This window comes from Mycteria americana, chromosome 1, assembly GCF_035582795.1.
Source record: "Mycteria americana isolate JAX WOST 10 ecotype Jacksonville Zoo and Gardens chromosome 1, USCA_MyAme_1.0, whole genome shotgun sequence".
Lineage (NCBI taxonomy): Eukaryota > Metazoa > Chordata > Aves > Ciconiiformes > Ciconiidae > Mycteria > Mycteria americana.
In genome coordinates this window covers 63,051,703-63,064,210 of record NC_134365.1, presented here as the reverse complement: position 1 = coordinate 63,064,210, position 12,508 = coordinate 63,051,703, and the positions used below count along the sequence as shown (strand labels likewise).

The 12,508-nt window shown below is 33.9% G+C and overlaps 1 protein-coding gene across 1 annotated transcript in view; it reads right to left on the bottom strand.

Annotated features, from left to right (window-relative positions):
- The window catches only part of IGF1 (insulin like growth factor 1), a 58,693-nt gene extending 54,572 nt beyond the window's left edge, over positions 1 to 4,121 (bottom strand). The window contains exon 1 of the mRNA XM_075502727.1: positions 3,897 to 4,121. Within this exon, the coding sequence (XP_075358842.1) occupies positions 3,897 to 3,959 (63 nt within the window). The 5' untranslated portion in view covers positions 3,960 to 4,121. The remainder of the gene's footprint in view (positions 1 to 3,896) is intronic.
- Between the last annotated feature and the right edge of the window lie 8,387 nt (positions 4,122 to 12,508).

Below are 12,508 nucleotides of genomic sequence, written 5' to 3'. Positions count from 1 at the left end.
GAGCTATTTAAACTAAAGAACAGCACTGGCACGAGAATAAATGGCTGTAAACTGGACGGAAGGAAATTTGGCTCAGTAGGAAGAGGGCTCATAATTAGTACTCCATGGTCCTCCAGCCACCTTAAAAAGGGAAATACCAGCATAAAACAAAAGAAGTTTCAAGGCAGAGCTTGCCAAAGTTACAGAAGAGTTATGTGGGACCTTCCATAGCAGAGGACCACATTCAATGACTTTTACAGTCCTCTGTTACTAGCAAGATAACATTTGGAAGCATTCAAGAAATTAAGAAGAGCACTAGTGGGAGTGTTAAGGATTTGTATTTTTACTTGATGGAAGCAGCTATACTTTCACTGACCTCCATCATATCCTCTTAGTCAGGTTTGGCTATGAGGTATACACAGAGGTGATAATTCTTTTCTCATTTACATTTGGTTACAAACTATCTTTTTCCTGGACTTATGATTGAAGAAAGGCCAATCCTCAATGGGTGTAAATTTGCACCATTCTATTTATCCTCTTCCTTTTATATCAATTTATATCAACCAAAGATCTTACCCAACATGTCAAAGAAGATAGCATTATTTTTTTTAAATACTAGGAAAAGCTATTTATATTTAGTAACAGGACAGTGAAGAATGTGCTTAATGCATATTCTGAACTGATTTAGATCACTTGCCAAAAATGTTAGTTTCAACAGATGTAAATCTGCATTTAATTTCATTCTCTTTTAAGGTTAACATTAGTATTGCAGTCAGGTAAGAAGTTACAAATCTTTCTTGCACATACAGTTAACCTTGGCTTAAAACTGCTTTGTATTAGCAGACTAGTGCAAAGTAATTGGAGTAAAATGATTGATCTTCCCTAAAGTTTCTTTCAGGGTTTCAGGGACCATTTAATCTTATTTTTTCACTGAACTTTTGAAAAACCCATGAAATTGTCTATTGTCTGCTCATATGGGATCTGATCCAGTGGGGTATTGAGCCTTCTCTAGTCAATAATTTTTAAGAATTCTTATTTTCTTGGCAAGGGATCTTAGCACCTTGCGGGATGAATCCCCTATTTCAACTTAAGTCAAAGCTGAGTAAGACACAAATCTATAAATAAGTCAGACGTTATCCCCCTTTTTTTCCTGATATTTCCACTGTGAAAATAATGAACAAATCTAAATCCCATGATATATCATAAAAAGAATGAATAATTGTTTCCTATTCACAAGTCTTTAGCCAACTTTGCCATGCAAAAAACAACAAGCTTTAATGCATGGATATGACTTCAATGGCAGATGGAGGAAGATCAGATTATAAATGAATGATGATAACATGAGGCATTATTTCCTGTAATGATTCCATATCTTAACAACATCAATTTCTTTTTTCCCTTGCCATATTTTTGAATTTGTAAGATAAATGTGATGCACCTGCAGTTTAAGATGGTTCCCAGTTCTGAGGAGGTAAAGCAGAAAGCTGTTTAGCACACCACCTCAGAAGTCTGAAAGACATTACAAATACAAGAACATTATGTATTTAACAATTTGTTCTTGTATAACATGTGGGCCAGAAATAAACATAAATCTTAGACATTTAACAATTTTGTATTTTTCAAGACTTTTCAGCTGGGTTGCATTTTCAGATAAATATCAGCACTGAACTACAACAAAACAGATTATCTACTGTTTTTCCTTTAGTGGAAGCCAAAAAGGCTGCACAGTATAAACCACAGAGAATTTCTTACTTTATCTCCAAATTTAAAAACAGTCAAGAACTTTCAAACAAGTAAAAAGTTTGGGGAAAAGAAAACAGACTCACATGTTTCTAGGGCCCAATCAATTATTTGTTAAATTAAGTGCTATTTCATCAAAACTAATTCCAAAGCATAGTTTAACTTTACTTCATCATTTTAATTAAACGTAACATTAGTTGAGTCAATATGTTTGTGATAAAATCAAAGTTCCCATTTATGTCTGAGGGGAATATTCTTAAGAAAATACAGACTTGTAATCCAATATTGCTTCAGGTTCTTTACAAACAGGCAGGGTGCTTGCAATGTCCCCAATTTGACTAGAAAGTTGAGAGTTTAAAAGAAAACGCATTGGCATGTGGGTGGGGTTTATTGAAGCATCTAATTACATTTTGAAATTGAATACAGGTTCAGGATGAGCCTGGTTAAGCACTTCTTTTAGTTGCATAGAATGACTGACTGTATTTTCACAGCTGGAATTTCCTCTTTTTTCAGTAAAATAACCAGCTTTTGCTGCATTCCTCTTTTAATAGTCCAGAAGAGTGGCACCACAGAGGAATGTCATATATGAACACTCTACATCTCTTTTACTTCTTGATTCTTCTATGTAAGTCCTCTTCGTCTAACAAACTATCAGTTGCCACAAGTTGTGCATAAGAATTCTTCACCTGCTTGGTCATTTTAATAACATATAAGAACATCTACAATAATTATAAATATCTTGAAGGGGGCAACATTTTTATGGATAGTATATGCTACAGAAAAAAAAAATCAAGAGTTATATTCAAAATTACAGTTTGCTATATAGAGGTTGGACCTGATTACCAAGCCATAGAAGTATGTAATTAGTATGTAATAACAGTATTCACTAGTAATTATTATATAAATAAAGCATATATACTCTGGAATGGATCAAGGTTTAAATGCTGCTAACTTTGATTAAAGAATCTGGGCTACATCCTAACCTAAATCAATATGTTCCATTGATTCCAAGGAAGCTTGGCAGGATGCACCAGCTGAGGAACTAGCACATTACTTTTATGTCTCTTAGTGCCTTGCTCAATACTTAAAAAAAATCATCTTCATCTTCCAAGTATATTGAAAGGGATGCCCATTTATACATTAAGAGAATGGTTTCATCCATTGCAATTACAGACCTCCTCTTTTGAATCACATTAAGGAATGAGATGTGTGTTTTAAGTGTAAGACACTCTAAAAAAAATAATTAGGCCCTAAACAATTAAAACAGGAGAATTCTGTCAACTGCATAAGTGTCCTTGCAACATATTAATGCAAAAAAGTTCTTGAAGGATATAAATTTGCTGATAATGGAAAGTTGAACTAGGGCCAATTGAGAGAAACAGAGGTCAATGCACCTACTGAAGCCAAATTTACTTAAAGGCAGTTTATATTAATGTGTAGAAATTATAGGGTCATAACATGAAACTCCACATGCAAACTTTCCTGAAACAGCCCTCCCTACAAGGGAAAACTTGGAGATGAACATGTAGGGGAATTTCCATTTTCTTTATGTACAATTGCTTAAGCTATACAAATATGCAAGGTCAGCAAGAGTCGCAGCTGGCTTCTAATGTAGAAAACAAACTGAACTTCACATTTACTTTTAATTTATGAAAGCAAAAACCAAGTAAATGCTACAATGCTGCCAGAAAATTGCTGCAGTGACAACATCCCTTAAAAGTTTCCCTGTGAAAGCATGAACATTTTATCTACAATTGTGTATAATAAAACTGCAGAAACTTTAAATGTGAATAATACATTTTTTCCTATAAAACCCTGCACCTGCAGAAAATAGCTAAAAGTTCTTGTTTTCAGAAGCATTAATTAAAAATATAGACAATGATGTAATTGGACCCTTTAATAATGACATAACTGAAATATTGCAAAGTTCTCTGAATAGAAGTGAAATTTAAGACATGTATCTGCAATAGTTTACCCTTACAGTTATCTATGTAATTGCAACTATTACATACAGCCATTTTCCAGATCGCATAAAATTGCATGTTCAGCAATTTATAAATAATTCTCAGTTCTAAAATAATGTTATTGAAAAGTGCACAATACTCTTCAAACCAGAAGCAGACAATACACAGTAAAATAAAACTAAAAAATTATTTGAAATAGTAATAAAGATTTACCTTCAAGAAATCACAAAAGCAGCACTTAACTAATTGTGTTGAAAGACTGTTGATTTTTTCCATTGCTTCTTAAAAGTGCAAAGTCTGGAAATGAATTTGTTAGCAGTAATGATGAGAAAAAAGAAATCCAGAGAGATGTGAGATGTTGAGAGCAATGTCACATTTCAATATTGAGGACTTTATTCCATTGCGCAGGCTCTATCTGCTCTGATTTTAGCAGTGACAGTGAGATTTAGCAAACAGAAGAGGGATTTAGAGAAAATCCTCACATTTATCTACATTACACAGACACTGTAGACAGGAAACAGCTGGGGGAGCATTTGCCTTCTCTCTCTCTCCCTCTTCTGGCAAAGTTACCGAGTAAGGACTTTTTTGGGCATGGTGACAAATAACATCATACCTTTGCATTTTAAAACTAGAGCACAGAAGCATATTTTTTTCCCTTTAAAAGAATGTGAATTAGTGACTGAGGGGTTAGCAGACAAAAAAGCTTGTGCTGCCATGAAAAATAAGAAAATGTATTCTGGTTAACTTTCAGATAGCTATGTGTGCATTTGTATTTATGTGTGTGTGTGTGTCTGCATTTCAAATATATAAAAACTTATATACATAAGGGCATTGCTTGTATATATGCATACCTTTGTATACATATGTCCACATTTTATTTATGCACAGAGGGACAGGTATTTTATTTATACAGTACAGAAAGACAGGCAGTCAGTTATGTACTTTTTTCTTAATGCATCTTTACATTATTAAACTTGGCACGCCTGTATGCTGAGTAACAATTAAAACCTCCAACTCTCTGTTCTATTAACCCTAGAACAGCAGCTTGTAGTTTGCTAAAAATAACAGAATTGTTGAGCATTACTTGTAAATAGGGCAAATAGCTTTGTGATCTTTTAGCAACCACACAGAAGTCATATCATTTCCTAGAATTTACAGTACTATGAATATAGTAACATAAGTAGCCCAGTTTGGGGGGCTTCCATGACATTTATCTTAAATGTGCTGTAGTAATTATAAAGTGATTTTCCCCCCTTTTACTAGTAATCTTCATAATGACTCTTGATAACAATTTAAATGACACTGGGAAAGAGATAATTCAACTTTGTTAGTTCTGCAATACCTAACTTTTGCCTTTTTATTTTTCCTCAATTATGAGTATATTATAAATAACACCAGCTGGCCAGCAACATGCTCTCACGGGTTATGATGTCATTCAAATCCCTCAACTGTGTTAGTGGCTTGCAATGTGCTCCAAGCCAGCTGTTTTTCTATTTATAATGTATGCTTGCATTTCAATACTTAGCTATTGAGAATAAAGTTGTGATGCTGTTTTATGATACAATTTGTACTTGTTACCCTTTGGTTTTGGAAGATGGCATTTAAAAGTAGAGGATTAAACAAGACTGTAGCTCTAGAGACCAAATACAGGTCAAAAACAGTGCCTGATTTCCATAAAAGCTGTTTCAGAACATTGTATTTTGTCCCTGTTCTCTTCCACTCAAGTGACAGTTATATGCTGAGGTGCTAGCTGTACTTTATTATTGAAAATAAAAATTGAGATCATGTTGGCCCAGGACCATTCTCGGTTTTCAGATCCACCTTGAACTATATGGTGCTTGCCAGGCTGAAAGAACATATTTAGTTATTTGTATCCTCTATGAATGGCTAACACTCTGCTCTGTGCAGTTTTAAATGGTGCATGGTTAGCTAAGCTGATTAATCCTTGGAAGGGATTTCTTCTAATGTAGCATAGTGGCAGAATCATGGGGGGCTTTGAGGTAAGTTTGTTTCGTTCAGGTAATACCAGTATTTCAAGTATTCTAATACACATTTGTACTTCAGGTACTGTATTTTAATATTCTGGCCTGTTTCATTCTTCCCTCTGCATTTCAGAGGTCATTGAATAACAGCACCATTCTACACATAGCTTGACGTAGCCTGCTACAACTCAAGGGGCATGTATCACTTATTTCACCACCCAGAAGAATGGGGGAAGACAAATTATCAAAGCTCTGATATTCTTTATTTTTTACTTTTATAGTGCTGCAGATGGGTGCACATACTTCTGCCTTTTTCTTCCTAAATAACAGAAGGAATCAACTCATTCATCACTTCCTCACTGCCTGAGCTTCAAACCCTTGTTTCACTCCTCACTGCTTGCTCTCTCCTAGGTTTCACCAGGCCTCTCTTGGTCATGAGAGCAGCATGCAGCAGAAGATACAGCTTTTGGCTTTCAGGGTAGCCAGAGAATTGTGGTGTCTCTACACAAATGCTAATCCTGTTTCTTTCCATGGAGCCATTCTGAACTCATATCTTCATTCCTCCTGACCAGCCTAAGTTTCTGATGCACTTCTTTCTTTTAGTTCTTGTTTTAAAGTGGTATTGTGAAAAGGCAGGAAAACAGATTCAAGAGAGGTTTTTGGTAGTAATTTTGAGACTTAGTGCAGTGCTTTTCCTCACTAACAAGTAATGCCATTTTTTTTCTAGAAAATGAAACATTCCTCAGGACATATTGATCTGGGGATCACTACTTTCCTAAAATATAGCTTCTATTCTGGTGATAATATTCTAGTCAATATAGCAGTCTGCTAACTAATAGAGAATTGTTCATTTCTCCCTTGTTAAGTATAATAGCTTTTACTTTATAAACCATTTAGAATAAAGTACTGTATGATTACTACTTTATGACTAAGTCCTTATGCAGTTATATAAATTCCCTTGAATAAAATGCACCTGTAAACTACAGAGTGTATTGTAGTCATCAAAATACTCACAAAAGATGTCCAGGTCAGAAAAAGTTATTTAATTGGAATATGTATACCTATTCTACATTAAAAGGCAATAGCATATATATCTTTCTTTGGCTTCTTGCCAAACATAACCTGCATTGATATAATAGCCACAAAGATATGAAATGTGTGAGATGATAGACAATCAGATATTTAGGAATTTATGTGTTCTGATCCTCATCTTTTTTGCACTTTCATACTCCTATGATATCACTAACATGCTGTAATGCTGTAGACCTCATGCATGAGTTTTTCTGGGGAGAACTCCCATTTTATAGAAGACAGTTAGCAAAACTACAAATAATCAATTATCCTAATTAATATATTATCCGTCCTTAAATCTTTCCTTGGAACGTTGCCACAATGCCTGAAAAAAATCTGAACTCTAGTAAGGCAACTGGTATGCCATCCTCTAGCATTCTTCTATATTGGATCACTGCTACCTATATGCAGTTATTTTTTATCTGTAACTTGTTTCTTTTCTTACATTGGGATTATAAGTTTTCTGGAACCAAGATAGAACCACTAAAATAGATATCATCTTTTTGAAGGAATGATGTCTCATCAGTCTTCCCTTAGCTTACTGACACTGGTTACTGAATTCAGTTCACTGGGCCAATGGGAACTGCATTTTTTATGTCTTTTTTTTTTTTTTTGAGGTCCCAATCATTATATTAGACATTAAATACAGTACTAATTTGCCTAAATCTAGGCATCTAGTGTCATTTTTAGTGCTGCAGGATATCCTGCATACCCCCAGCTTCCACTACAGAGTGATAGTTATTTCCCATAAGTCTCTGTGTCCTATCTGCTGACCTCATATAGATTTCTTGCATACTTTAGGGCATCTCAAATGGCCTTCAGCACCTGCAGGTAACTGAACCCCACCATAAGGCCTTCTTTTGGCATGCTGATCTGGGATTCTTTTAAGTGCAGCCTTTGGCCTGAGTATTACCTTTGGCTTCTTCATAAATAGAGATACTCTGTCTTCTGTCATTTACTATTTTTGTGATCCATTTGTGAAGAGGTTTTAAAGTGGATAATACAACAATTTTCATTGAATTTCAGCATGATGTGAGTGTATATTTTCCTTATTCTCCTTTGCTTAGCCTCCAGCTTAAGCTCTTTTGGTTTGGAGCTGTCTCTTTTTATGTGCTTCATAAATCATCTTGCTTACTTTTGGATAAGATAAAATGTTATTTACAATGTTAGTATTATTTCCTGAAACACACAAATGATTGTTTAGCTCTTATAGTCTCTAGTGAATTATTTGTAAAATATTACGTGTTTACTATTGGATAAGTTTGGCTTTCTTTTCTAGGAAACAACTTTGGAGAAAGGGGTGAAAGGGAGTATTTTATTAATATGGAATGTTACGTTGAAGTTAGTGATAAGTCAAGTATATGGCAGAAAATTCCTTTCATCAAGTTAAAAGTTAGGAAATCAAGAAAGAAATCATTTTACTAATTTATTTGAGCTAATGAACTGTTTAAAAAAAAAAACAACAAACACCTCTTCTCATGGTGGCCTAAGTAGCACTGTCAGTACATGAAAAACAAGTAACAAATTTGATGGGGAGGATGAGGGCATGAAATTTGAGCTGTCATTATATTGGCAATATTGAAGAGACATCAAGGAGAGAGCAGTGCCATGAAAAGCAGTTTCTCACTTGGGCAAAACAGAGAAAGTGCAAGTTTCACGATTAAATTAGCATCAAGTAAATTGAAACCTTTCATATTCGCTGATCAAGAAAAACATGAGTGTTTGAAGATCAGGATGGGTGTGTGAGAACCCCAGTCCAGAACTACTGCTTATAGATAGTAGTGGTAGAAACAATTGGTGTTAATAACAGGTCAGAATTAATCCATGGACTTGTAAACTGAAAGTACTGAGTACTTCACACTGTGTGGAGTAAGAACAATAGCTTTGCTAAGATCACAAGAGGCCAAGGACTTTATTCCTTGCAACTAGGATGCAGAGAAAGTGTGTGGTTAGAATGCTGTGATGAATAAAATGAAGTACCGCATAATTTTAATTTATGGTATAAGTTAAAGTAGCTACCATTTTGAATATCCTTCTATTAGTATGGTTTTTTCCCTAGGTTTTAGAAACAAGTGCTGCTAAAAATAATACAAAGCCAAGTAATGAAATATACATCAACTAATGGATATATTGCTTTCACAGTTTAAATACTTATAATTTTTTAAAATGATAATATATTATGGAAATTATTTATTAATTATTATTAAGTGGCATGAGATGACGTGTAGTTATGACTGGTAAAACAAAAATAGAAAATATGAAAAGTAATATTGAATAAACAAAACTAAAAAACTCAAGGAAAATGTGTTTCAACATTTTTGAAAGCATTTTTTTAGTTTTTTTAATTTCTGTTTTGTGGGAAATTTTGAAATAGTTTGTTCTGATTCAGAATAATCAAAATACCAGAATTTTCCATTAAACTGGAAATTCCCAGTTTCAGCTGTGTGTAGTCTTGCTCTCCCTTTCCCAACGTTAAGCACTGAATAGATCAACTTTGCTCCAAAAAGTTGCTTTCTTTCCTATTCCTGAAAGAAGCAAAAAGTCAGAATTAACAAAGAAAGAAAATTGAGAAATATGACTGCATAAGCTCTATGCTTACATGCACATAAAGAAGGCAAAACAAGGGAGAATTGTGATAGGCTGGGGTTTACATATGTATGTGTATCTTCCTGGTAGAGGAAGGATGATTTAGTGAGTCCCTTAAACGTCTGTATCACAGGAAGAAAAATGCATGGCCTTAGATATTCCTTTCATTTCCTAAACTTTTACCTCCACATTTAGATGAAATGTAGAGACATATTCATTTTTTCCTGAGTCATCTCAAGGGTTAAACTGTGATCATAGTTTTTCATAAAATACGGTCTAGCAGATATATTTAATGATATTTTGCTTTTTCCATAAGTTAGACACATCAATGCTAATGCCTATGTGTGATATTGCTTTTTGGTTTGCTGACTTGGAAAGAACTGTAAAAGAGAGCAAACTGAATACTGTAAATTTTATCACAAGCACGTTGCATATTTCCATACAAAGCAAACAGTGTGAGCACATGGCAAAAATGCCTATTTATTTTATCTTGGCTTGAAGAGTTTTTGCATGAGTTACAATAAGGAACACTTTCTGAAGTCTGGACTTATAAACAAACACTATTTGCAGATGCAATAAGATGTCTCTAAACAAAAAGAACATCTGGTTAGTCCAGTTTTAATTTCTTTAATTTACAATTAATTTGGCTCCTACTGCATTGCTTAGGACTTTCTTCTGGGTTCATTTCTCTTCACTCCCATGATTTACTACACAGAAGGGGCTTATCTCATAAAATTTATACAGTGTTTTGTGGAGTGAAGCCAGTATGTTCTGCACCTTCAAAGACTAAGCCCCTTCATTGACATTTTCATTTGTATTTTCTTCAAATAAAAGTTACAGATATATTGGTCACCTCTAGTTTGGCCTATCAGTTACAGTGATACTCTGGTTTATTTTGATCAAAACATTAAAAGCTAATGAAAAAAATAACCCAAACCCATAAACAACCTCACCTAATTATAATTTCTAGATTTTGGTCAGCTATGCTTTCATTAAGAAACTACTGAATAATTCATTTAACTACTGAACTACTAAAAAGAACCCACAGAATGACAAAGTTGCTGTAAATAAAAGCTATATTGATTCTGATTCATGAGTGTTTCTCTGTAATAAAGACTTAACCAATGTCATTTAAAGCTCAGACCTCAATCTATACTGTAGCCCTAGGATATAGCAAGCATCTCTTCAACCGTCATCTTAAACGGTATTGTCTGATCAAATGACCAAATCATATTTCCTTTCCCTTTTTTCATCTTAAAATATGAAGTATGTTGGACTATAGCAGAATGAGGCTCTGCATTTAGCAAAATAGGAGTGAATCTATCTTAACTCATGCATGGATTCTGTGGTTCTGAACAATATCTGCTTAGTAAGCTTGATGTATTTTTCACCCTTTATTTTCATCTGCTTTGTCTTTGATAACGTTATTTTGTCATTGGATATATTTTTAGGTTTTCTGAATGGTGATGGCGACTTAGGTCATTGAGACTAATTTTGAAAATCTGTGGTTTCGGATTTCAGGGCATCCTGTATGTGAATGCATTAAAACAAACAAAAATGCATCTTTGATCTCTAACACATCTTAAATACAATTGCGTTGAACTTGGCTCTTATCATTTCTACCTCTTTATTACTGTATTACCTTGAGTCCCTTGAGCCATTTCTCTAATCAATTCCATACTTTCCTATCTGTGAAACAGGAATAAATGTTCTGAAATGTTTTGTAATGTACTTTGAGACTAATAGAGGGAAAGCAGAGCAAGCCACGTCATGTATTTTTTGGAAAACATCATCGTGGCCAAGAAACACCTCTGTATGTTTATAGGAAGTGACAAGTTACTGTGTTAGCCCTGTGCGTATTATGTCTCTGTCATCTTCCAAAAGTGTTAAGCATAGCTGGAAGAGTTCCCAACAGATGCTTCCTTTTACTTATTTTCTTATTTTTTCTTTTACACCATTCACAAGCGTTCTTGTCAAAGACCTTCTTTGCAAAACTCTTTCTGGAATGATTGTTCTTCATACGATACTAATATTAAAGTATCATAAAAGTTTATGCTTCATTACTGTTTAAGAAAGCAATGCTGTTATTTAAACTTACGTAAGTGAGGAGTAATATATCCGAAAACAGTGAAATATAACTGGAAAGGGAATTGCATCCCATGAGGTGACAGAAACCAATGGCTAGCTATGTATTACTTAGGATGTATGGGGAACAATTTAATAAATAATCCTTAGTCTAAATATGTACACATGGCTGATTATAGAACAGGGTCCTGATTCTACAAGCAGACTCATTAGCATGAAACTTTTTTCCAGTCTCTGAACCTGCCTATGGGTTGAGCCATGCCCCAGTGCAAAAAAAAGCCTCCTGGGTTGCTTTTCAGTGGTAATGGCCACCTGCAGCACTGACTTGACTTCCTTTGGTGCTAATAGGTAGTTACCATTTAAGATTGGTAAGATCGATTTGAATCTTACTTACCCTTTCCATAATAGTGTAACCTCTTTTCCTTCAGTGTTATGTAGAATATTAGATCCTTTTTTAAACATAAAATAAAAAATCATGAATATGAAAGGTTTTATCATATGAAAAAACACACACAGAATTAAGAAAACATGCTTTATCTTTGTTAAAGAGGGGCAAGTTCTGTGACAAGTATCATGGGTTAGAATTTTAGATGATGAAGAGAAATAAGAATCTTAAGCCAAATTATTTCATTGTTTAGAATTTTAGCTTTTCTCACAAAAGATTAGGAGAAGGAGAACACATTTACTTCATATTCTGTGTTAGCTATTTAAACAGGACTTTCCTGTTTCTATGTCTACTTTTACAGCTATCACATCTTTAGTTTGCTAAATCTTTATTTTTCTTGCATGGTTTTTTGTTACAGAGGATATTTTATTATTTTAATATTTATTTATTATATTATTTTTAAGATTATTATTGCTTCTTTAGAAAAATATTACTGTTTCAAATCTTTATTTTTATGGGCTACAGCATCATCATTATAGTAAAGAACTGAATATTGGTGCAGTTTTGAGATGCTTCCAAACATCATCAGTGTTTAAAAACACTCCTTTAAGATTTGAAAAGTGTAGCAGGCTGTGTAGCAGATTTTATCAGTGGAAAAAAAATCTTTGCTTATTGTTTGATTTAAAAGGTTTCTCTTTCTTTAAAAATTTCTATTT